Below are 18,304 nucleotides of genomic sequence, written 5' to 3' on the forward strand. Positions count from 1 at the left end.
TGTGAAGAACCAAGTGAATTAAGAGAATCCACTTAGAAGTAGATGAGAACTAAGCAGTTTTTAAAATTATTTTTTAATAAAAATATTTTTCCAACTCACAGGGAAATGGGTAAAACTTTTCAGGTTAAATGTTTCTTCTGTGAGTTGTTCTTAGTCAGTTGGTACCGCCTATGGCTTGTCTTTAAGCAGCTTGGAGCCCCAGCAGGATTGCAGACACCTGGCTGAGCATCGGGGAAAAAGCAGAACTAAGCAGTTTTTCTTTGGGAAATCCAAAAATAGATTTGCAAGTTTCTATTCATGTTTTCAAGGCTCTGAATGAGAAGTTAACAGGAACTTTGCTTCATCAATCATATTGTGGGGTGATTTCTAGCTTTGAAACTTTGAGCCTTATACTACAATAGTTGATTTAATGGAATAGGAATTTTGATTTCTAGTTGGATTCAATTACGTTCATGTAGAAACATGCTAGAATTGATCTCAGTTTTTGTTGTTTTCCAATTTCACAGATGTCCCTGCTTAAAATTTTAGTGTAATTTTCCTAATACTAGTTATGCTTATAATATACAATTTGAGAAAAAATAAAATTCAATATTTAAAAAATAAACAAAAAATAAACAACAGAACAAAACAGAACAAAACAAAACTAAGCAGTTTTTGTCTCAGGTTTCTTACCCGGTGCAGTTAAAAAAAAAAAAAAAAGAGAGAGAAAGGAAAAACACAATTTTGGGGCCCCCTGCCCATTCTATCACATTTCCAGAGTGAACAATAGAAACAGAGACAACTGTGGTGTCACTCGCTAAGTATTTCATACAGCATCATTCCTTGGTCCACTTTCATATTCAAGGTCTATTACTATTAATGTAATTCTTGGGTTTCAAATTGAGAGAAATGAGAGCATTTCCCCTACATAATTTAAGCCTATCTCTGCGAATACTGCATGGATGAAACAAGTGAGCCAAGAACCCTCCACCTTGTGTGTTACTGTTTATTGACACAGAAAGTGCTGCTGTTGGAATATGCATATCATTTAGTGCATTAAGATAAAGAAGGACAAATTATTGTGTTGCATCTCTGTTTCAGTCTGTGCCCTGTAGAAACTCTTCAACATCTTATCAAAGACTTTCTGGGGGTTGTGTTGTTGTCAGGATTCCGACGTGTTCTGATTTCCTTCTGGAGTCATAAATTGCACCTTGGGCACCATGAGGGATGAATTGTTCCGGCGGATGGAATTATTCCTCCTCATGGAATTGTTTCTTCTCATGGAATTGCGCTTCCTCAGAGAATTCTGGTGGGACAGTTCACTCTTCTGGAGGGTTTGGATGAGAATGGAAGGCTTTTCGTCCAGCTCTCGGGCGCTGCACCTCGGAGCCGCTACTTTCACGGTGTTGCCAAATTTGGAGTAATCCACGGAATACACGCCTTCCTCCTCGGTTACGATGGACACGAAGCGATGGCCCCATTGGATCTCCTCAGCAATGTAAGAGGTTCTCGCTTGGGTGGTAATGCCAGTAGTTTCGACCACTCCTTCCAGAATCACGATGACCTCCAGGTCTTGGTTGGCGAGGTCGGTGGCGGAGATATCATACAAGGGGCTGCGCTTGTCAATCACGTGGCAGATGATCAAAGGGGCCACCAGAAAAATGTTATTACTCTCAAGGGGGTTATCAACGGGAATGTCTAGTTGGTGAATAGGCACCACCTCCCCTTCGGGTGTCGTGGTTTTCTTGACCACCTGGATGCGCACCGAGGCACTAATGATCATGCTTTTCCTTAGGTCGCCCACGCGGAACATGAAACACAGTTTGCCGTTTCGGACTGCGATCACCGCATGCCGGCTGAAAATCAAGGTTTCCGCCCTTCTGTGAGCCTGGGCTGTTTTCATGAATATGCAGCCCAACATGACTGCATTGATGATCAAACCCACAATGTTCTGGAGGATCAGGACTGTGATGGCCAGAGGACATTCCTCTGTCATCATTCTCCCACCAAACCCAATTGTCACTTGAACTTCAATGGAGAAGAGGAAAGCAGAGGTGAAAGACCTGTAAGACATGAGACCAGAAAACAATGCCATTGGATCAGATTTTGAAACACGAAATAACAGGCTAAGTTAAATTTTGTGTTTTCTTCCTCCGAAGGCTATTTTTTAAAAAAATTTTATTAAAGTATAGTTGCTTTACGGTGTTGTGTTAGTTGTTTCAGGTGTGCAGCAAAGTAAAAAATATATATATATGTGTATATATATATATGTGTGTGTATACACACACACACACACACACACACACACACACATATTCTTTTTCAGATTCTTTCCATTACAGGTTATTATAAGATATTGAGTATAGTTCCCTGTGCTATACAGTAGGTCCTTGTTGGTTATCCATTTTGTATATAGTAGTGTGTATATGTTAATCCCAAACTCCTTATTTATCCCTCCCTCACCCTTTCCCCTTTGGTAACCATAAGTTTGTTTTCTATGTCTGTGACTCTATTTCTGTTTTGTAAATAAGTTGATTTCTATCATTTTTAAAGATTCCACATATAAGCGATATCATATATTTGTCTTTCTCTGTCTGATTTACTTCATTTAGTATGATAATCTCTAGGTCCATCCATGTTGCTGAAAATGGCATTATTTCATTCTTTTTATGGCCGAGTAATATTCCATTGTATGTATATATCTATGTATATATAGATATAGATATATACACACCACATCTTCTTTATCCATTCATCTGTCAATGTCCAAAGGCTATTTTTTAAAAATTATTTATTTATTTATTATCTTTGGCTGCATTTGGGTCTTTGTTTCTGCACGTGGGCTTTCTCTAATTGCGGCGAGCGGGGGCTACTCTTTGTTGTGGTGCGAGGGCTTCTCATTGCGGTGGCTTCTCTTGTTGCAGGGCACGGGCTCTAGAGCGCAGACTCAGTAGTTGTGGCACACAGGCTCTGTTGCTCCATGGCATGTGGCATCTTCCTGGACGAGGTGTCAAACCCCTGTCCCCTGCATTGGTAGGCAGATTCTTAACCACTGCGCCACCAGGGAAGTCCCATGTCCAAAGGTATAAAAGGCTTTTAGAAAGACTATCCAACTTAATGTATCAAATGTCCAGTTCTAAACACAAGCACTTGTTCATTCTCTCCCTCTCTCTCTCTCTCTGCATGCATCTACCTCCAGGCTTCTGGGATACACTTCTATTAATGTTTTCAAATCATGTAATGATGGGCCTGTTTATGTGAAAGCATTAAAATAATACCTAGACATATTTATATCTATGGGCTTATTTTACTTTGTGAAATTTTCTTCCAGGTTGATGTCTATTATTTATTGCCTATCTGTGTTTAAGTGACTTGAGTCATATGGGAAGTACTGAGTAATAAGTGAACTTTTTATTGTTTACAACCTTTAAAGTCATACTCCCTAACAAACACTGATTGTGTACCTTATATAGAGAAAGCACAGTGCTAAAGAGTGGTACAAAGCACATCATTCAAAAATATTAGTATTTTTAATTAAAAAAAACATGTTGTGTCATTTGGAATGAAACATGTTTTCTTACTGATTGTCTCATTTTGTTCTCTAAGTGATCTAGAGAATACTGAAGTTATTAAAGGAAGGATGTGAGGTAGAGATAGATAAGTGACTGTGTCAAGATTACGTAATTAATAAGAACATGAATTCTCTTAATTCTGGCCTAGTCTTCGAAAGAAGCACAGGGAAGGGGCCAACAAGTGTCAGGGTTTTCTTGGGAAGCTTTTTCAAACTGCATTTCTCTTCCTTACCTCAGTGTAAACCCTGATTTGGTAGTTTAGGGTGGACCTGGATAAAACTTTTGAAAAGCTTGCAGATAATTCTGATTTATCTCCCCTGGTTGAGAAGCACCACATTTGGTTATTCTTATCACTAATTTATTCATTTAACTACATATCCTACACTGCTGTGGCTTCTTAATAGAAAGAGTCTTAGTCTTGTGTTTGCCCTACACCCCAATTTCAAACTTTTCTAATTTTATAGACGAGAGACCATCTGTCAAAGTATTAGCTGTGTATTGATGCCACACACAATGAGAGACCAAATATTTAAATATTTGAATACTAAGTCAAGTACTGCACTTTGGTGGGACACTGTGAATGGTAGGCAAGCACACGCAGGTGCTTTTTTTCTATTCAGGTTCATAATCAGGGATTTTTATTTTTTATTTTTTTAATTGAAACATAGTTGATTCTTCTAATTAACTTTTAAATGGAGTGTGAAAATTGCCTTTCTTACCTCTTTTGTTGCTAAAAAGATTCATGAAAAGCAATGATTGCTTTTTGCACTAGCTACACATGAGCTAATACTGAATGATCCAAAAACATGGCAAAGAATAAGAAGAGACCCCAGAGAAGGGGCACGGATACAACATTGATTTCTAATTATACACGCTTCAGGGAGCAGCGTAATGATGAATATGCCCAGATGTTTCATTTTCACGGCTTAAGAGGTCATTCATGTGCCATATTGTGTATGTTGTTTATTTTATGAAAGAACTTACTTCCAAACACTATACTGTGCAAGACCCAGCCTTTTATGAACACCTGTCATGCTAAACAACCTCAAGAGATGAAAGTGTTTAACTGCTCATTTGTTCTGCTACAGAGGGAGTGAGGCTGAATTAGAAGAGGAAATACGTTGGTTTATTTTCTGACTCATGTTAGAAAGTCATCCACATGAAAGGGAAAGTGAGCCAGCCTGGAAGGAGAATGTTAAATGCTATTTGGATACACTGGAGAATATTCATTACAATCAGTTGGTTTTGGTTCTGATGACAAGGTGAGATACTGAACTTATGAAAGGAAAGGAAAGGAAATGCAAAGAATCAGACACATTATTAGTCATCTTTTAAATCCCCTTTGGGAGAGAACAGAGATTTTTCTGTTTCTATTTTTTTTTTTTTTTTTTTTTGGTGAAAAAGTATTATGTACGGTTGGTTAAGATTAAATTGTATGTTGCATTGAAGGATAAATAGTACCACAATGTTAAAATAAAACCAGTAAGATTTTAATCTTGCAAGATGTCCAATAATATTTTTTTAGGTAAGAAGTGCAATTTAAAATGCTAAGATTAAATCAACTATATTTTAATAAAAATTTTAAAAAAGGAAATATGCTTTAGAGAATCACCTAATGAAAAATAAATAAATAAAATGCTAAAACTGTCATACTGATAAAATCAAGTGTGTCTCCTTGTATCTGCGATGCCATTTCTCATAGTGAATTGAATGTTCAAACCAGCAGGAATCCATCAGGGGGATAAACATGCCTCAGAACACCTCCTGTTGAACAATAAAAGCTAGCAGTAAAACAGCTTTTAATAACCAGTGCACTCTGTCAAGTTCTTTTACAAACTCATTGAAGATATCTCACTTTTGATGACATATCTTTAATAAATTGCTTAATGACTTTTTTCCCACAGGAAAAGCCAATATATTTGTCTTGTGAATAAAATCTGTCCTTTACTTTTCTAAGGTTTATCATTTCTGTTTCTTTTATCTCTTTTTATGTGTATCTACTTCATGTTTATTAAAAATGTACCTTGATATGAAAATGATTCACCATCAGTGCCAATAAATTTCTTAAAGAGAAATATTATAGATAATGATATCTGACCTACATATACCGTTAAACACAGTATTTTGTTCCTTTATATTTGGTGTACTGATGATCACCTACATTCTTCACCTATATTTTCTTTGAGCCAAAAGTTTGTGACAAGTTTAAGACACGAAAATAATATCTAACTCGATGGTAAAGGCAATGGATCGATTCAATTTAGTTTTTTCTCCTCAAAATCTGAGCTGAAATCTGTGGCATGTGATCTCTATGACAAATACTGCAACCTCCCTTGATAAGCTGGCATTGCAACTATTCAGGGAATGGAAGGATGGACAAGTTTACAGTCTGAGTTTCTGCTTCTTGCAGTGGTATGTTAATTTCATAAGATTTCAGGGTCAGCAAAGGTCTTATTCTTTACAGTTTCCTGGAAGAATGGTGCTTGCTCAGTTGCTTTGCTTTATGAATTATGTGAATTTGGAACATTATTGAGAAAAGGTCCTGGAAAAGTTGCTAGTATTACTACTAATGTTTCGCTGCAGAGTGCATATTTTTGCAATTGATATTATCTTTTTCCATCTTCCAACAAAACAAGAGACAAATCACTCCAAGTAAATGTTCTTAGGCCATGTGAAACTATGAGAGGAGAATCACTGAAATCAAATTCACTTTACTTATCTTTGAAATATTTATGATATAAGAGAAAAAAGCAAAATCAGGGCAATCTAAGAACTGTCTTCCTATCCTACTAAAACTTTTAGAGAAAACCACAACATTAAGTCACTTCTACATAATCTCTTCCATTAAAAATTTGGACCAATCTCCATTAAAAAATATTTATTTTTCTAGTTCTGAACCTTAGCATAACTTATAATTTTGGAATTCAATGCAAGCAATCAGCTATTTAAGATAATCTTGATAAAGAAGGGCTTATGTTTATTTCATTTCTGGTGGATTTTTATTTTTTAATCTAGAACACCTCTCCACCAGTGTTTTCCCATTTTTCTCATTATTTCTGAAAATGTCACTGGTAAGAGAAGTTGTGGAAAAACATTACTAGCATTTGCACAATACTTTTTGTTGATTAGAGATATTGCCTTGTGGATGCTGGAACTATGGACAGCAGCTTTTTCAGACTGAAAACTCAGTAAGTGGTTTTTTTTGAGGAAGGCACTCTGTGGAATCCTTTGAACCAGAACCATTTTTAAATAACTGGTATACTATTTTCAAGGCCAGCTCAAAGGATTGAAGCGCTACATTTCCAAAGACTCGTCATCCATAAAGCTGCATCTGAAAAGAATTTTAATACATTGGATTGGTTTTGTTGTTGTTGTTATGTTATTACTTTTTTGCTTCCGAAGGTACTGAAACAAACTCTTTAGTTCACTTGCAACAAAATAACAGAGTGAAGAGAGAAAGGACAGTTTCATCTTTTTTTCTGTACTGTTTTCCACCCCTGCCTCATCCCGCTGCCTTCTTACCTGACATTAGTCACACACACGGTGGACTCCAAGCCACTTTTCTCCATCCCACTTTTCTCCATGTAAGCATAGATGTCCCCGTGGGCAAAGGCCACCAGCCACCACATGATGGCGAAGAGCAGCCAGCTGCAGAGGAACGACATGGTAAAGATGACCAGGGTGTGGCGCCATTTCAGGTCCACCAAGGTAGTGAAGATGTCCTGGAGGAACCGTCCTTGCTCCCGGATGTTCTTGTGCGCCAGGTTGCAGGCCCCGCTCTTGGCGATGAAGCGGGCCTTGGGCAGGCGGTCCCTGATGCGCGGTTTGCGCAAGTTCTCCGCGGCGATGCGCGCCAGCACATATTCCTCGGGGATGATGCTCTTTCTGGCCAACATCGTGCCGTCACCATAGCCAGCCTGTACACCTGTCTCCGACCTGCCTCTCCTTCCCTCGGGACCCGTCCTGCAGCAGGGAAACGAAGATTAAAAACTTTCCCCCCCTATTTCCTCACCTCTTCAGTCCTTGCACGTAGGGGTGTGTCTATACATTCCAGGTGACGTGCAAAGCTAAAGGTATGATCTTATTAATCTAAACACGAGCCTAGTTAGTGCTTGAGTTCTTGGATCCCGGGAAAATCACTTGGTCTGAACCAGAACTGTTTTAATATTCCTTATCGTTTTGAACACATAAGAGCACAGCCTTAGTTCAGCAAAACCAGCAGCCTTCCTGTAAACAGCGGGCTCAGTGATAATTCTGAAATTACCCGCGTCTGTAGATTAGTGCGAGGATACCAGCACGCGACGTCTATGAGGAAAATTAAGGATCTGTTTACTAAACTATTCACATGATGTAGCAATATTAAAAGTAAAGAGGGGAAATTCTTTTTCTGTTATTTTTAGAAATAGGCAAAGGCCGTGAGCTCCTGCGCAGTATGAATGTTTCTTGTAATTCGACAAAATAATAATAAGCAATGTGCTATGTAACCTGAAAATCACGTAGAGGTATTTTAAATTTGAAAGAAGTGTGAGTTGCATTCTTTTTAAAAAAAATCCCAGTGGAACTCATAATGTAATAGCTTGAAAACTTCTTGACAACGAAGGGATCAAACATACAAGCTGCAGGAAAAACCCCGGACAATAGCCTGCGGGCGGCGGAGAGAGTCAATTAAAAGAGTGTGCCCCGAAATTCCATCCGACGCTGTCAACCTCGCCCGTGGTCTGCATTTTCAATCATTTGCGGGGACGCGTTCAGCCTCCCCCTCCCCTCCGCTTAGAGGAGCGTTGAAACTTACAGACTCTGGGCAGCGGGCGCCGCGGCCGCACCTCCCCGCACACGCCGGCCGACCGCGAGCAGGTCCCTCGCTGTCCCATCTCCGGGCGCGGGAGCGGGGACCGCGACCGCCGGAGGGACAGATCCGGGGGCCGCGCGTCCTACGGAGAAGAGTTAAAATAATAAAAGGTGCAGCTGAATCTGAACGCGGGGAGGGCTGGAGGAAGGGGGATGGGTGTCGCTCTTCCCCTCCCCCTGCTCGGCTCTATCCCTTGGCCGCTGCCGACGGCGGAGGAGAGGCTTGGGGAGAGGAACCGGGGGGGGGGGTGATGCTCCACAAATCAGCCTCCCACTTCGGGCTTTGACGCGCGCCAGACCTCTGAGGCCGAAATTGCAGAGATGAGGGAGGGAGGGGGTGGGGGAGAGGCGAGTCCCGGGGAGGAGGGAGGGGCGACGGGGGGTGGAGGGCGGGGCCTGGAGAACGAGCCCTTTTCCCAGTAGCTGCGACCCCCTGCAGCCAGCGTGACACTCATGTCTTTAAAAGGCTCCCAGCTCCGGGGAGAGAACTTTCTGAATTCGAGTTCACTGACGTAAAGAGATTTTTTTTTTTTTTTTAACCTGGGTAGATATCTGTGCTACTTCAGGTTACATAAAACCAGATATAGAGATCAGAAAATAGTCTTCTGACGCGTCTAGGCTGTGTGCACACATACTGATTTACATTAAATTTCCGTCTAGTAGGGATAAGTGGAAGAAGTGTTCTGAAACCCACTTCGTATTGACGTATTTCTTCACCAGCCAAAGCTGGTTCTCAGGGAATTAAATACACACACAGACACACAACTACGACAAAAAAAAAAAAAAAAAAAGTGGAAGAAGAAAACCGCTCGAAGTCTCTTCCAATAAAAAATTTTTTACCCCGAACAGGGACTGCAGTCAACACTTCAGAACTCAAACCGTCGTTCTTCAGTAATTGGTGGCTTTCTGAAATGTGGCAGCTTCTCGGTCTTGTCTAGATGGCCTCAATGATAAAACAGAGCAATTGCGCACAAGAAAGTTATACAGTAAATATCTTTCTGTAGCTTTTTGAAAAGGAGCCAGCAAAGACAAATGTGCTTTCTCCCACAGGTCAGACCTCTTGATTTGGCACTTGTGTTAATGGAAACTTTAATTCTTGGAAATTTCATGTATTTTCCAAGACTCAGGGCAGAAAGTGTATGGAGCATAAACAATGTGTTCATTTAATTACCAAGAGACCTAAAATTAGTCTTTAATGAAGGCAAATGAAGAATCATTTTTCCCCCTTGCAGATAGAGTTGCTTAACCCCTTCAATTTGAGCCTGGGGATCCTCGTCTGTTAGTGGTAGCTCTCTCCTCTACTGTTGTGAATTTTTACAGTAATTTATGTGACAGTTTTACTACAAGTGTGTGGGGATCACATTGTACAGTTAATCCCCTCATCATTCCATTTTAGAATTGTTTGGTGTACAATTTATTCCCTATTATTTTAGCTGGGGAAACATTCATCGAACACCTATTTGTGGAAGGGATATATATATATATCACAGTTGCTGTTCTTAAGAGGTAGACAGTTGTAGTAAGAGACATGGATTTGATAATAAACTCTAATAGAAGCAAGGATGTGATTAGAATGAGAATGGAAATAGAACTAAACAAGACATATTAAGACTAGAAGACTAAGGAAAGAAATCTACGTGGATTATTTGGCATCTGATCTAGTCTTTGAAAGACCAGATGTATTTGGGTCTAGAGAAAAGCAGAGAAAAGATCTTCTTCCTACTGAGAAGGAAGATCATGAGGGAGGATTGACAAGAGGGGACCATGTTTTAGTAACAAACTAATTTAATCAGCACTGATGAAGCAAGGTCAACAAAAGAGCAGGATCGGATGCTTGAGTCCGGTGCTCCCTGAGCAACCTCTGTCACCACCTCTCTGAACACCTAATGAGTTATTCATGTACTTGTCCCATCCCCTTCCTCCTTCCCCACAACCCATGAAACTGAGGGCTCTAGAGGGCAGAACTGTGACTGTATCTTAAGCCTCTAGCACAGCTTCAATTACAGAGGGGCTCGAAGAATACTTTTGAGTCAATGAATGGGAAGGGTAAGGTTGACAATCACGTTGGTGCCTCGGGAAAAAAAAAAATACATAGACAGCCTTAAATGCTCAGAAAAGGGAGTCAGGACTGTCTTTAGGAGGTAGTCGTAAGCCATGGAAGGATTTTGATTAGAGAACACCGCAAGTGCCTGCTTTAAGAGGATTGACCAGGAAAAAGAGGCCAAGATGGCTTTGAAGGTGCATTGCTAAGTCGAGTCCCTTCAGGCTCCAAAATTCTGTGATTGGCAGAAGGGGACCCTGGAAACTATTGTGTTAATCAGAGAAGGAATGAGGTCTGGGGCTAATAAGCAATGTCAGTGGACAGTATACAAATGTATGCAAAAGGAATGCTACAAAGTCAGTATTGGGAGAGGGTAAAGTCACAGGCGACTGTGACATTTACTGTGATGACAGAGAAATAGTAGGAAAATTGAATAAGAAGAGGTGAAGTGTTGAGGACAATTATGAGAAGATTGGCAACAAATAAATCCATGTCGGAATCCTTTGAAAATTCTGGTCTTTTGCTATAACACATATTTAGGATTCAGTTTTTTTCTAGTGAGGTATATTCTTCCACATATGCAGTTTCAAGTCAAGTTTTGAATTGTTTTGAAGTGACGAACTCTATACCCTACTTTTTAGTAGCTAATGCTTTAAACTGATTAATTCAAAATAAGGGCACTAAGGATGCACATAACGAAAGTTAATTTTAAGAAGTTAATAAGTAAATTTTTGGCAATAATATGCCTAGAAAACAAATAGCAGCCATTTGGAAAAAAGATGGAGAATGTGTCCTATAGAAATATTACAGACTTTCTTTTTCTTTTCTCTTTCCATTCCCTTCCTGACATTTTTAAAAACCAACTCTTTATGTCTTTTTCCTTTAACTAGTTTTTCTACACTGAATGGAAGCTGCATGAGGGCACACAGCTTGTGGTTAATACTACAGACCCAGTGTCTGGAATTGTTCCTAGCTCCTAGAAGTGGGTACTCAACAAATACTTGTCAAATGAAGGAAAGAAGGAATAGTGCTCTCAACATGGTGTTTCTCTCTTTCTTGAACTTATTCTACCTCTTGTCTTTCCTCCCTTTATGTGTTTGCAGCCATTTCTCACAGCCCACGCAGGTAATCTGAAGCTTGGAGATCTCCTTGAAGTCTAGGGCCATATCTGTCTGCAAAGATTTCATCACTCATCACCTCTCCCTTCTCTCTTGACATTTTCTTTCTCCTCCCTTCAAACTATCCACTCCTTCCTTCCTCAGCAACTCTCCTAACCACTCCAGGTCCCCATTGCTTAAACTTGTTTATATATTAAACTTGTCTAAACTTGGCATTTGCTAGTTATGTTTCTCTTGACAACTTTTGAGCCTAATGGAGACACATCTGTATCCCCAGACCTCTTTCTGGACACACAGTAGCTGCTCAATATATATTATTAATTGATCTCTAGTTCTTCCCCCTTTGATCGTCCTCTTTTCATATTATGGGCCAGATAATGAACATTTAAATTTACCTCTGAGAAATTTGTGAAGGAAATCAATTTTTCAAGAACACGTTTACTGCTTCAGGCTTATTTTATTGGTCTACTTATTTAATCACTATTTTGCTGTCATCCACTTAAGGTTTTCTTAACTGTTCTATAATTTCCTAATTGCTCTTTCAAGAGTGAGGACTAATTTGTGCATTACTCCTAGAGAAGACCTATAATGAGTTTAGAACAGAGCTAACCTTAAATTTTATGATTTTCTTGACTCTTCAGGAATCCTGTAAGAATCTGTCTGCTCATGTTACATCCTGGAGAAATTTATGCAGTAATTGGGAAGCAATTCAAGGATATCTGTTCACTTATAAGTAAATATCTGTTAGATTCCTTTAGACCCTATGTGCATTTCATTTGCAGATAAAGAAGTTTCTGCATTTCTCACTTTCCTAAGAAAAAAGTTTGTCAGGTGCCTTCAAACAAGTGGAAAGGCTGATGATTCTCCTGTTTGTCTGCTGCTTTGATTACCAAATACAAATCAGTGAAATCCTTGAAAGTACTCCTGAGACTAAAGGGTGAAGTCCTAGCATTTGATGACCTTGCCTTTGACGTGACTTGTGAATTTAGAACTCTTGATTTTCCTGAGCTGTATTAGACTTAAGAATTTGGAGAGTCTTCAAAATGACAATGGAAACGATTCATGTTAGCAGCCCAAATAACAGTTGGTCTATTTGCTTGGTATGCTGCTTTATTAGTGTCCTCATATAAACCACTTTGGAACATATTGCTTTGGAATCATCTTAATAAAACTGTTACATAAACTAGTAATCAAAACAGCATGTTATAAACTCACTTTTTTGGAGTTATCATGAAATGGGAATGACAATATAACTCTTCGTACTTATCTGTTCCAGTGAGTTGAGAGAACATTTCTTTTTGAGATACGTATCTATTTATGTGCAAAAGAGCCTCCCTCTCCTTTAAATTAGGTACCCCCTTTCTTTAAGGATATCCATTAGAACATTCAGTGAAAAAGATCTCCATCCAGTTTGCATGCTCAAGGCCTCAAACTTTTGCCAGCTCACAGGTGTGAATCTGCAAATCATGAAGGGGGCATTCATAACAATCACTACCTTTTAATATACAACCAGGTGAACAAAACAAAGTCCCTGCTCCAATGCATTCTTAGGGAGGAAGATGTTAGTGAACAAGTAGACAAATAATATAGTCTATACTTATCAATGGTTTTGAAACTTATAAAGAGAGTAAAGCAGGATAAGGATTGAGAGTAACTGGGGCCAGCGATTGGCAATTTTACATAGAGTTCAGAAAAGGCCTCTTTAAGAAGGTGAGATTTGAAAAAAGAATCAGCCAGGGGCTCAGGCAGCCTGAGAGCAAGTATAAAGTCTTTGAGATGGGAAGAAGCTTGGTGTGTTTGAAGAATAGTAACAAGATCCATATATCAGATGGAAGTGAGGAAAAGCAGGAGATGAGATGGGAAAACTGGGAAGTGCATTCACTGATCTATCCATCTCTCCATTCACCCAATGAATAAAGATTCAGAGTCTGCACATTCTAGGTGATGAAAAATATTGAACTAATCTGAGGGCAGCTGTGTGAGAATTAGGTTATTTTCCTTATCTTACACAACAGTCGATTTGAGTATAGCACGATGATGTGTAAAATCAAATACCTAGCGGGTGGAAAGCAAAACAAACTCAAAACATCTGACCCCTAATCCTAAACTCTTTTCACTGAATAATATCTCAACGGGATGATCGTTAATCCATGATCCAGCTACGTGGGAAACACCTGGTTACATTATTTTATGCTCCTCCAGGCTTTTATGGAGGAAGAACAGAATAAGATATAATATCTTGGGCCCCCAAATTAAAATATCTTCATGAGACGGTATAAACACCTCTAACAAAGCACATTTAAGAGTTCCCCTGGAGATTCTCTTGTTCACTTAGGTTTAAGAAACTCATAGAATTATTATGAGAACAATAATAATGGACACAATCCATATAAGGTGATGTGGATGTGACTGGTCTAAGTACTTAAAAATGTCAGTTCTTATTAATAAATTAGGCTTGTTTTGGTTTAGTGATGGTCAAAAAGACCTCAGAGCTGTATGGCAGTGGGAAGGGGGGAAGGATAGATCCCCAGGTTCCTTTAACTATTATTTAACTATCTTTCCTAATCTAAGACTAAGAAAAGAAGATACATGATAATATCATTTTATAGACTTGAGTATTATTTTTGAGACCTCACCAACCTTCAGAATCCTAACTATCCAGTACTTGTACTGGCATCTCCTCAACTCCTGAATTTAATCAAGACAGGGGACTGAAAGGGAGCCAGCTAAGATACTGGTAATAAAATAGAGACCCAGGAAATCAACATGTCTGGTTTACTGTAATAGTGTCTCCAAGAGAAAAGTGGTTCCTTCAATCAAGTAGAGAGTACCCGTGGTAATTATTTTCTGCTTTTAGTGTACAAAATGCTAGTACTAAATAAAGCTGGTAGGGTCTCTTCCAAGAGGAGATGCAGAATAGTGGCTGTCACTATTCGTTTTTCCAGGCCTTGAAATTATGCCTTGATATTCTTGTGCAAAAGAAAGGCAAGTTTGCCGGATCCTGGGATCTATCTTGCTATAGGCTTTTCTGAAGCTCTTGGGGAAACAGCAATTCCCAACCATGTCTTGATCCATTGCTAAGCTTTCATATCACTATGTTTTGAAAAATCAGTGAATCATGCAGTGCTTGGAAAGAGAAACCTGACATTTTCCAGAACTTTCTCGGTAAGGTGACTCCTTATTGCCACCTTTCAAAAATGCCTGCTGCAGAGGGATTATAGAGGTTGAAAATTTTAAAGTGATATTTAGACTCATTGGCCCCAATGATCATTTGCCAGGATTTTTTTTCTGCTGTTAAATGACCTGAATTTTCCTTTAGGTAAAAATTACCTGTGCCAGAAAAGTTTTTACAAGACCGTTTTTCTAAACAGGTTCAAATTAGAATTAAATATTTGATATTTGTTACTAATCTAAAATGTCAAATTACCTCATTTATTGTTAGAATAAATGGGGTAATAAAATGATCTCCTCTCTGTAAATCTACAGAAATTTATTATGCAATTGAGTTTTTTTTTTGAAATTGAGGAATTGTGGAAGATGCATGAAGTATACCTTTTGTTTAAGTTCACATAGTTTTAGAGTCAGAAGGATGTGGGATCAATTACCAGTTCTGCCATTTCTTTGGTTGGTGGCTTTGAGCAACACACTAAATCGCTCTGAGCCTCCATTGCCTTTTCTGTACGATGGAGACTCTAACATCTACCTCTTCGAGTTGTATAGATTAAATGAGGTAAGTGTGTAAAGGATTTAGCATAGGCCAATGAAACTTAAAACATAATATTTTCTAAAATAATTATAACTTTAATGTAACTTCTTTAATTAGTATTTAATCAATTTATAATTTGTGTATATTTTTCTTAACCTGCATTTGTTGGTATTTTCAGATCAATAGTAAATAATAATGGTGATATCAGACATGCTTTTCTTCTTAGTGATTTTGAGAAAATGCTTCCAGAATATATAGTTTACATGGTTATCATTTTGAGGTAGTGTGCTTTTTCTACTTTTCAAAATCAATAATGGTTGATGAATTACATAAAAGACCTTTTTAGCATATACCAAAGTGACTTTTTTTTCCTTCCTTGGCCAGTTAATAGGGTGAATTATGTTACTAGGTTAAAAAAAAGTCAAATTGTTTTTACATTCCTGTGATAAACTCCACTTGGTCATGATAAATGATTATTTTAATATAATGCTGGATTGTCTTTCCTACTATTTATTTAGGAGTTTTGCATAGATATTTATCAGTGAGTTAGTCTGTATTATTCTTTCTGTCTTATTTCTGCCTGATTTTGGGTAAATGTTATGAGTCTTCGTAAAAAAATTGATGCATATTCCTTCTCTATGGACTGGAATAGTTTAAACAGAATAAGGATTAGCCGCTTTTTGAAATCATCTGAGTCCAAATTTTTTAGGAATAGTTCCTGGCTCTTTGAATCCTCTTCATTCTCTTTTTTTCCCTCTGGGATTCCTCTTTCAGACCGTCTAAATCTATCCTCCATAACTTTTTTAAAAAAATCAATTTATTTATTTATTTTTGGCTGCATTAGGTCTTCGTTGCTGCACGCAGGCTTTCTCTAGTTGCGGTGAGTGGGGGCTACTCTTCATTGCGGTGCATGGGCTTCTCATTGTGGTGGCTTTTCTTGTTGCAGAGCACGGGTTCTAGGCGCGTGGGCTTCAGTACTTGTTGCACGCAGGCCCAGTAGTTGTGGCTCGCAGGCTGTAGAGTGCAGGCTCAGTAGTTGTGGTGCACGGGCTTATTTGCTCTGCAACATATGGGATCTTCCCGGACCAGGGCTCGAACTCATGTTCCCTGCATTGGCAGATGGATTCTTTTTTTTTTTTTCCAGGTTGCATTTTTGTCTTATTAAAAAACAAAATATGCTGTTTTTCATATACTTTCTTATATGAAAAACAGCATATATTCACACTGATCAAATATTAGAACATATAAAAAATTATTCAGTAGGAAGTCTACCTCCCTTCCATGATGCTGATCTGTCCAGTTCCCACTATCACCTATTTCTGGCAACCGCTACTGCGAGTGTCTGTGTATCCTTTGAGGGTTTCTTCATGCATCTATGATTTTAGATTTTGATCCCTGCTTTCTTTTTTTTTTTTTAATTTTTAAATTTTATTTATTTTTTTATACAGCAGGTTCTTATTAGTCATCAATTTTATACACATCAGTGTATACATGTCAATCCCAATCTCCCAGTTCATCACACCACCACCCCCATTCCCCGCTTTCCCCGCTTGGGGTCCATACATTTGTTCTCTACATCTGTGTCTCAAGTTCTGCCCTGCAAACCGGTTCACCTGTACCATTTTTCTAGGTTCCACATATATGCATTAATATATGATATTTGTTTTTCTCTTTCTGATTTATTTCACTCTGTATGGCAGTCTCTAGATCCATCCACATCTCAACAAATGACTCAGTTTCGTTCTTTTTTATGGCTGAGTAATATTCCATTGTATATATGTACCACATCTTCTTTATCTATCCATTCGTCTGTCAATGGGCATTTAGGTTGCTTCCATGACCTGGCTATTGTAAATAGTGCTGCAATGAACATTGGAGTGCATGTGTCTTCTTGAATTATGGTTTTCTCTGGGTATATGCCCAGTAGAGGGATTGCTGGATCATATGGTAATTCTATTTTTAGTTTTTTAAGGAACCTCCATACTGTTCTCCATAGTGGCTGTATCAATTTACATTCCCACCAACAGTGCAAGAGGGTTCCCTTTTCTCCACACCCTCTCCAGCATTTGTTGTTTGTAGATTTTCTGATGGTGCCCATTCTAACTGGTGTGAGGTGATACCTCATTGTAGTTTTGATTTGCATTTCTCTAATAATTAGTGATGTTGAGCAGCTTTTCATGTGCTTCTTGGCCATCTGTATGTCTTCTTTGGAGAAATGTCTATTTAGGTCTTCTGCCCATTTTTGGATTGGGTTTTTTTTTAATATTGATCTGCATGAGCTATTTATATATTTTGGAGATTAATCCTTTGTCTGTTGATTCATTTGCAAATATTCGTTTGCAAATATTCTGAGGGTTGGGCAGACGGATTCTTAATCACTGTGCCACCAAGGAAGTCCCTATCCTCCATATCTTTTCAGTGTTCTTTTTTTTTTTTGAAGCATACTCACTGTACAATATTATATGTTACAGGTGTATAATATAGTGATTCACAATTTTTAAAGATTATACTTCATTTATAGTTATAAAATATTTGCAATATTCCTTGTGTTGTACAATATATACTTGTAGCTTATTTTATACATAATAGTTTGTACCTCTTCATCCCCTACCCTTATGTTGCCCCTCCCCCCTTCCCTCTTCCCACTGGTAACTAGTTTGTTTTCTACATTTCAGTGTTCTTCTTATTTTCTATCAGCTTGTTCTGTGTTGCATTCCACGTGCGTTCTAGATCTGTTTCCAATGGAAGAAGTCTCTCATCATTTAAGCTTAATTGCTGTTTAATCTGTTCATTGAATTTTTAATTTTAATGGCTTTTTTCTTTTCTAGACATTCTATTTGGTTATTTTAAATTAATTTGTTCTTTTTCCTACCTTTTAAAAAACCCATGTAAACAACTATGTAACTGCCATACAGATTACAGATCAAGACATAAAGCATGTCTATCACCCTAGAAAATTTCCTTCTGCCTCTTTCCAGACTGTAATTGCTCCCCACCAGAGCTCAGTCTGTTATGACTTATTTTATCATTGGCATGTTTT

General features: G+C 38.5%; 1 protein-coding gene across 1 annotated transcript; it reads right to left on the reverse strand.

The window, feature by feature from the left end:
* Positions 1-971: 971 nt before the first annotated feature.
* On the reverse strand, positions 972-8,699 carry KCNJ8 (potassium inwardly rectifying channel subfamily J member 8). Its single transcript, XM_036867629.1, has 3 exons — positions 8,344-8,699; positions 7,074-7,514; positions 972-2,042 (listed from the first exon to the last, which is right to left on the reverse strand). Exons 2-3 carry the CDS (start codon positions 7,445-7,447, stop codon positions 1,142-1,144), a joined length of 1,275 nt encoding a protein of 424 aa, XP_036723524.1. The 5' UTR covers positions 7,448-7,514; positions 8,344-8,699; the 3' UTR covers positions 972-1,141.
* Positions 8,700-18,304: the final 9,605 nt, after the last annotated feature.

Source organism: Balaenoptera musculus, chromosome 10 (genome assembly GCF_009873245.2).
Source record: "Balaenoptera musculus isolate JJ_BM4_2016_0621 chromosome 10, mBalMus1.pri.v3, whole genome shotgun sequence".
Classification (NCBI taxonomy): Eukaryota; Metazoa; Chordata; class Mammalia; order Artiodactyla; family Balaenopteridae; genus Balaenoptera; species Balaenoptera musculus.

What these genes read in the sequence shown, in the direction of transcription:
- KCNJ8 (XM_036867629.1), bottom strand. Translation starts at nt 7,447, where the DNA reads ATGTTGGCCAGAAAGAGCATCATCCCCGAGGAATATGTGCTGGCGCGC. An exon ending in GTGTGTGTGACTAATGTCAG is followed by an intron (nt 2,043 to 7,073) that starts GTAAGAAGGCAG and finishes CATGTCTTACAG; the next exon opens with GTCTTTCACCTCTGCTTTCC.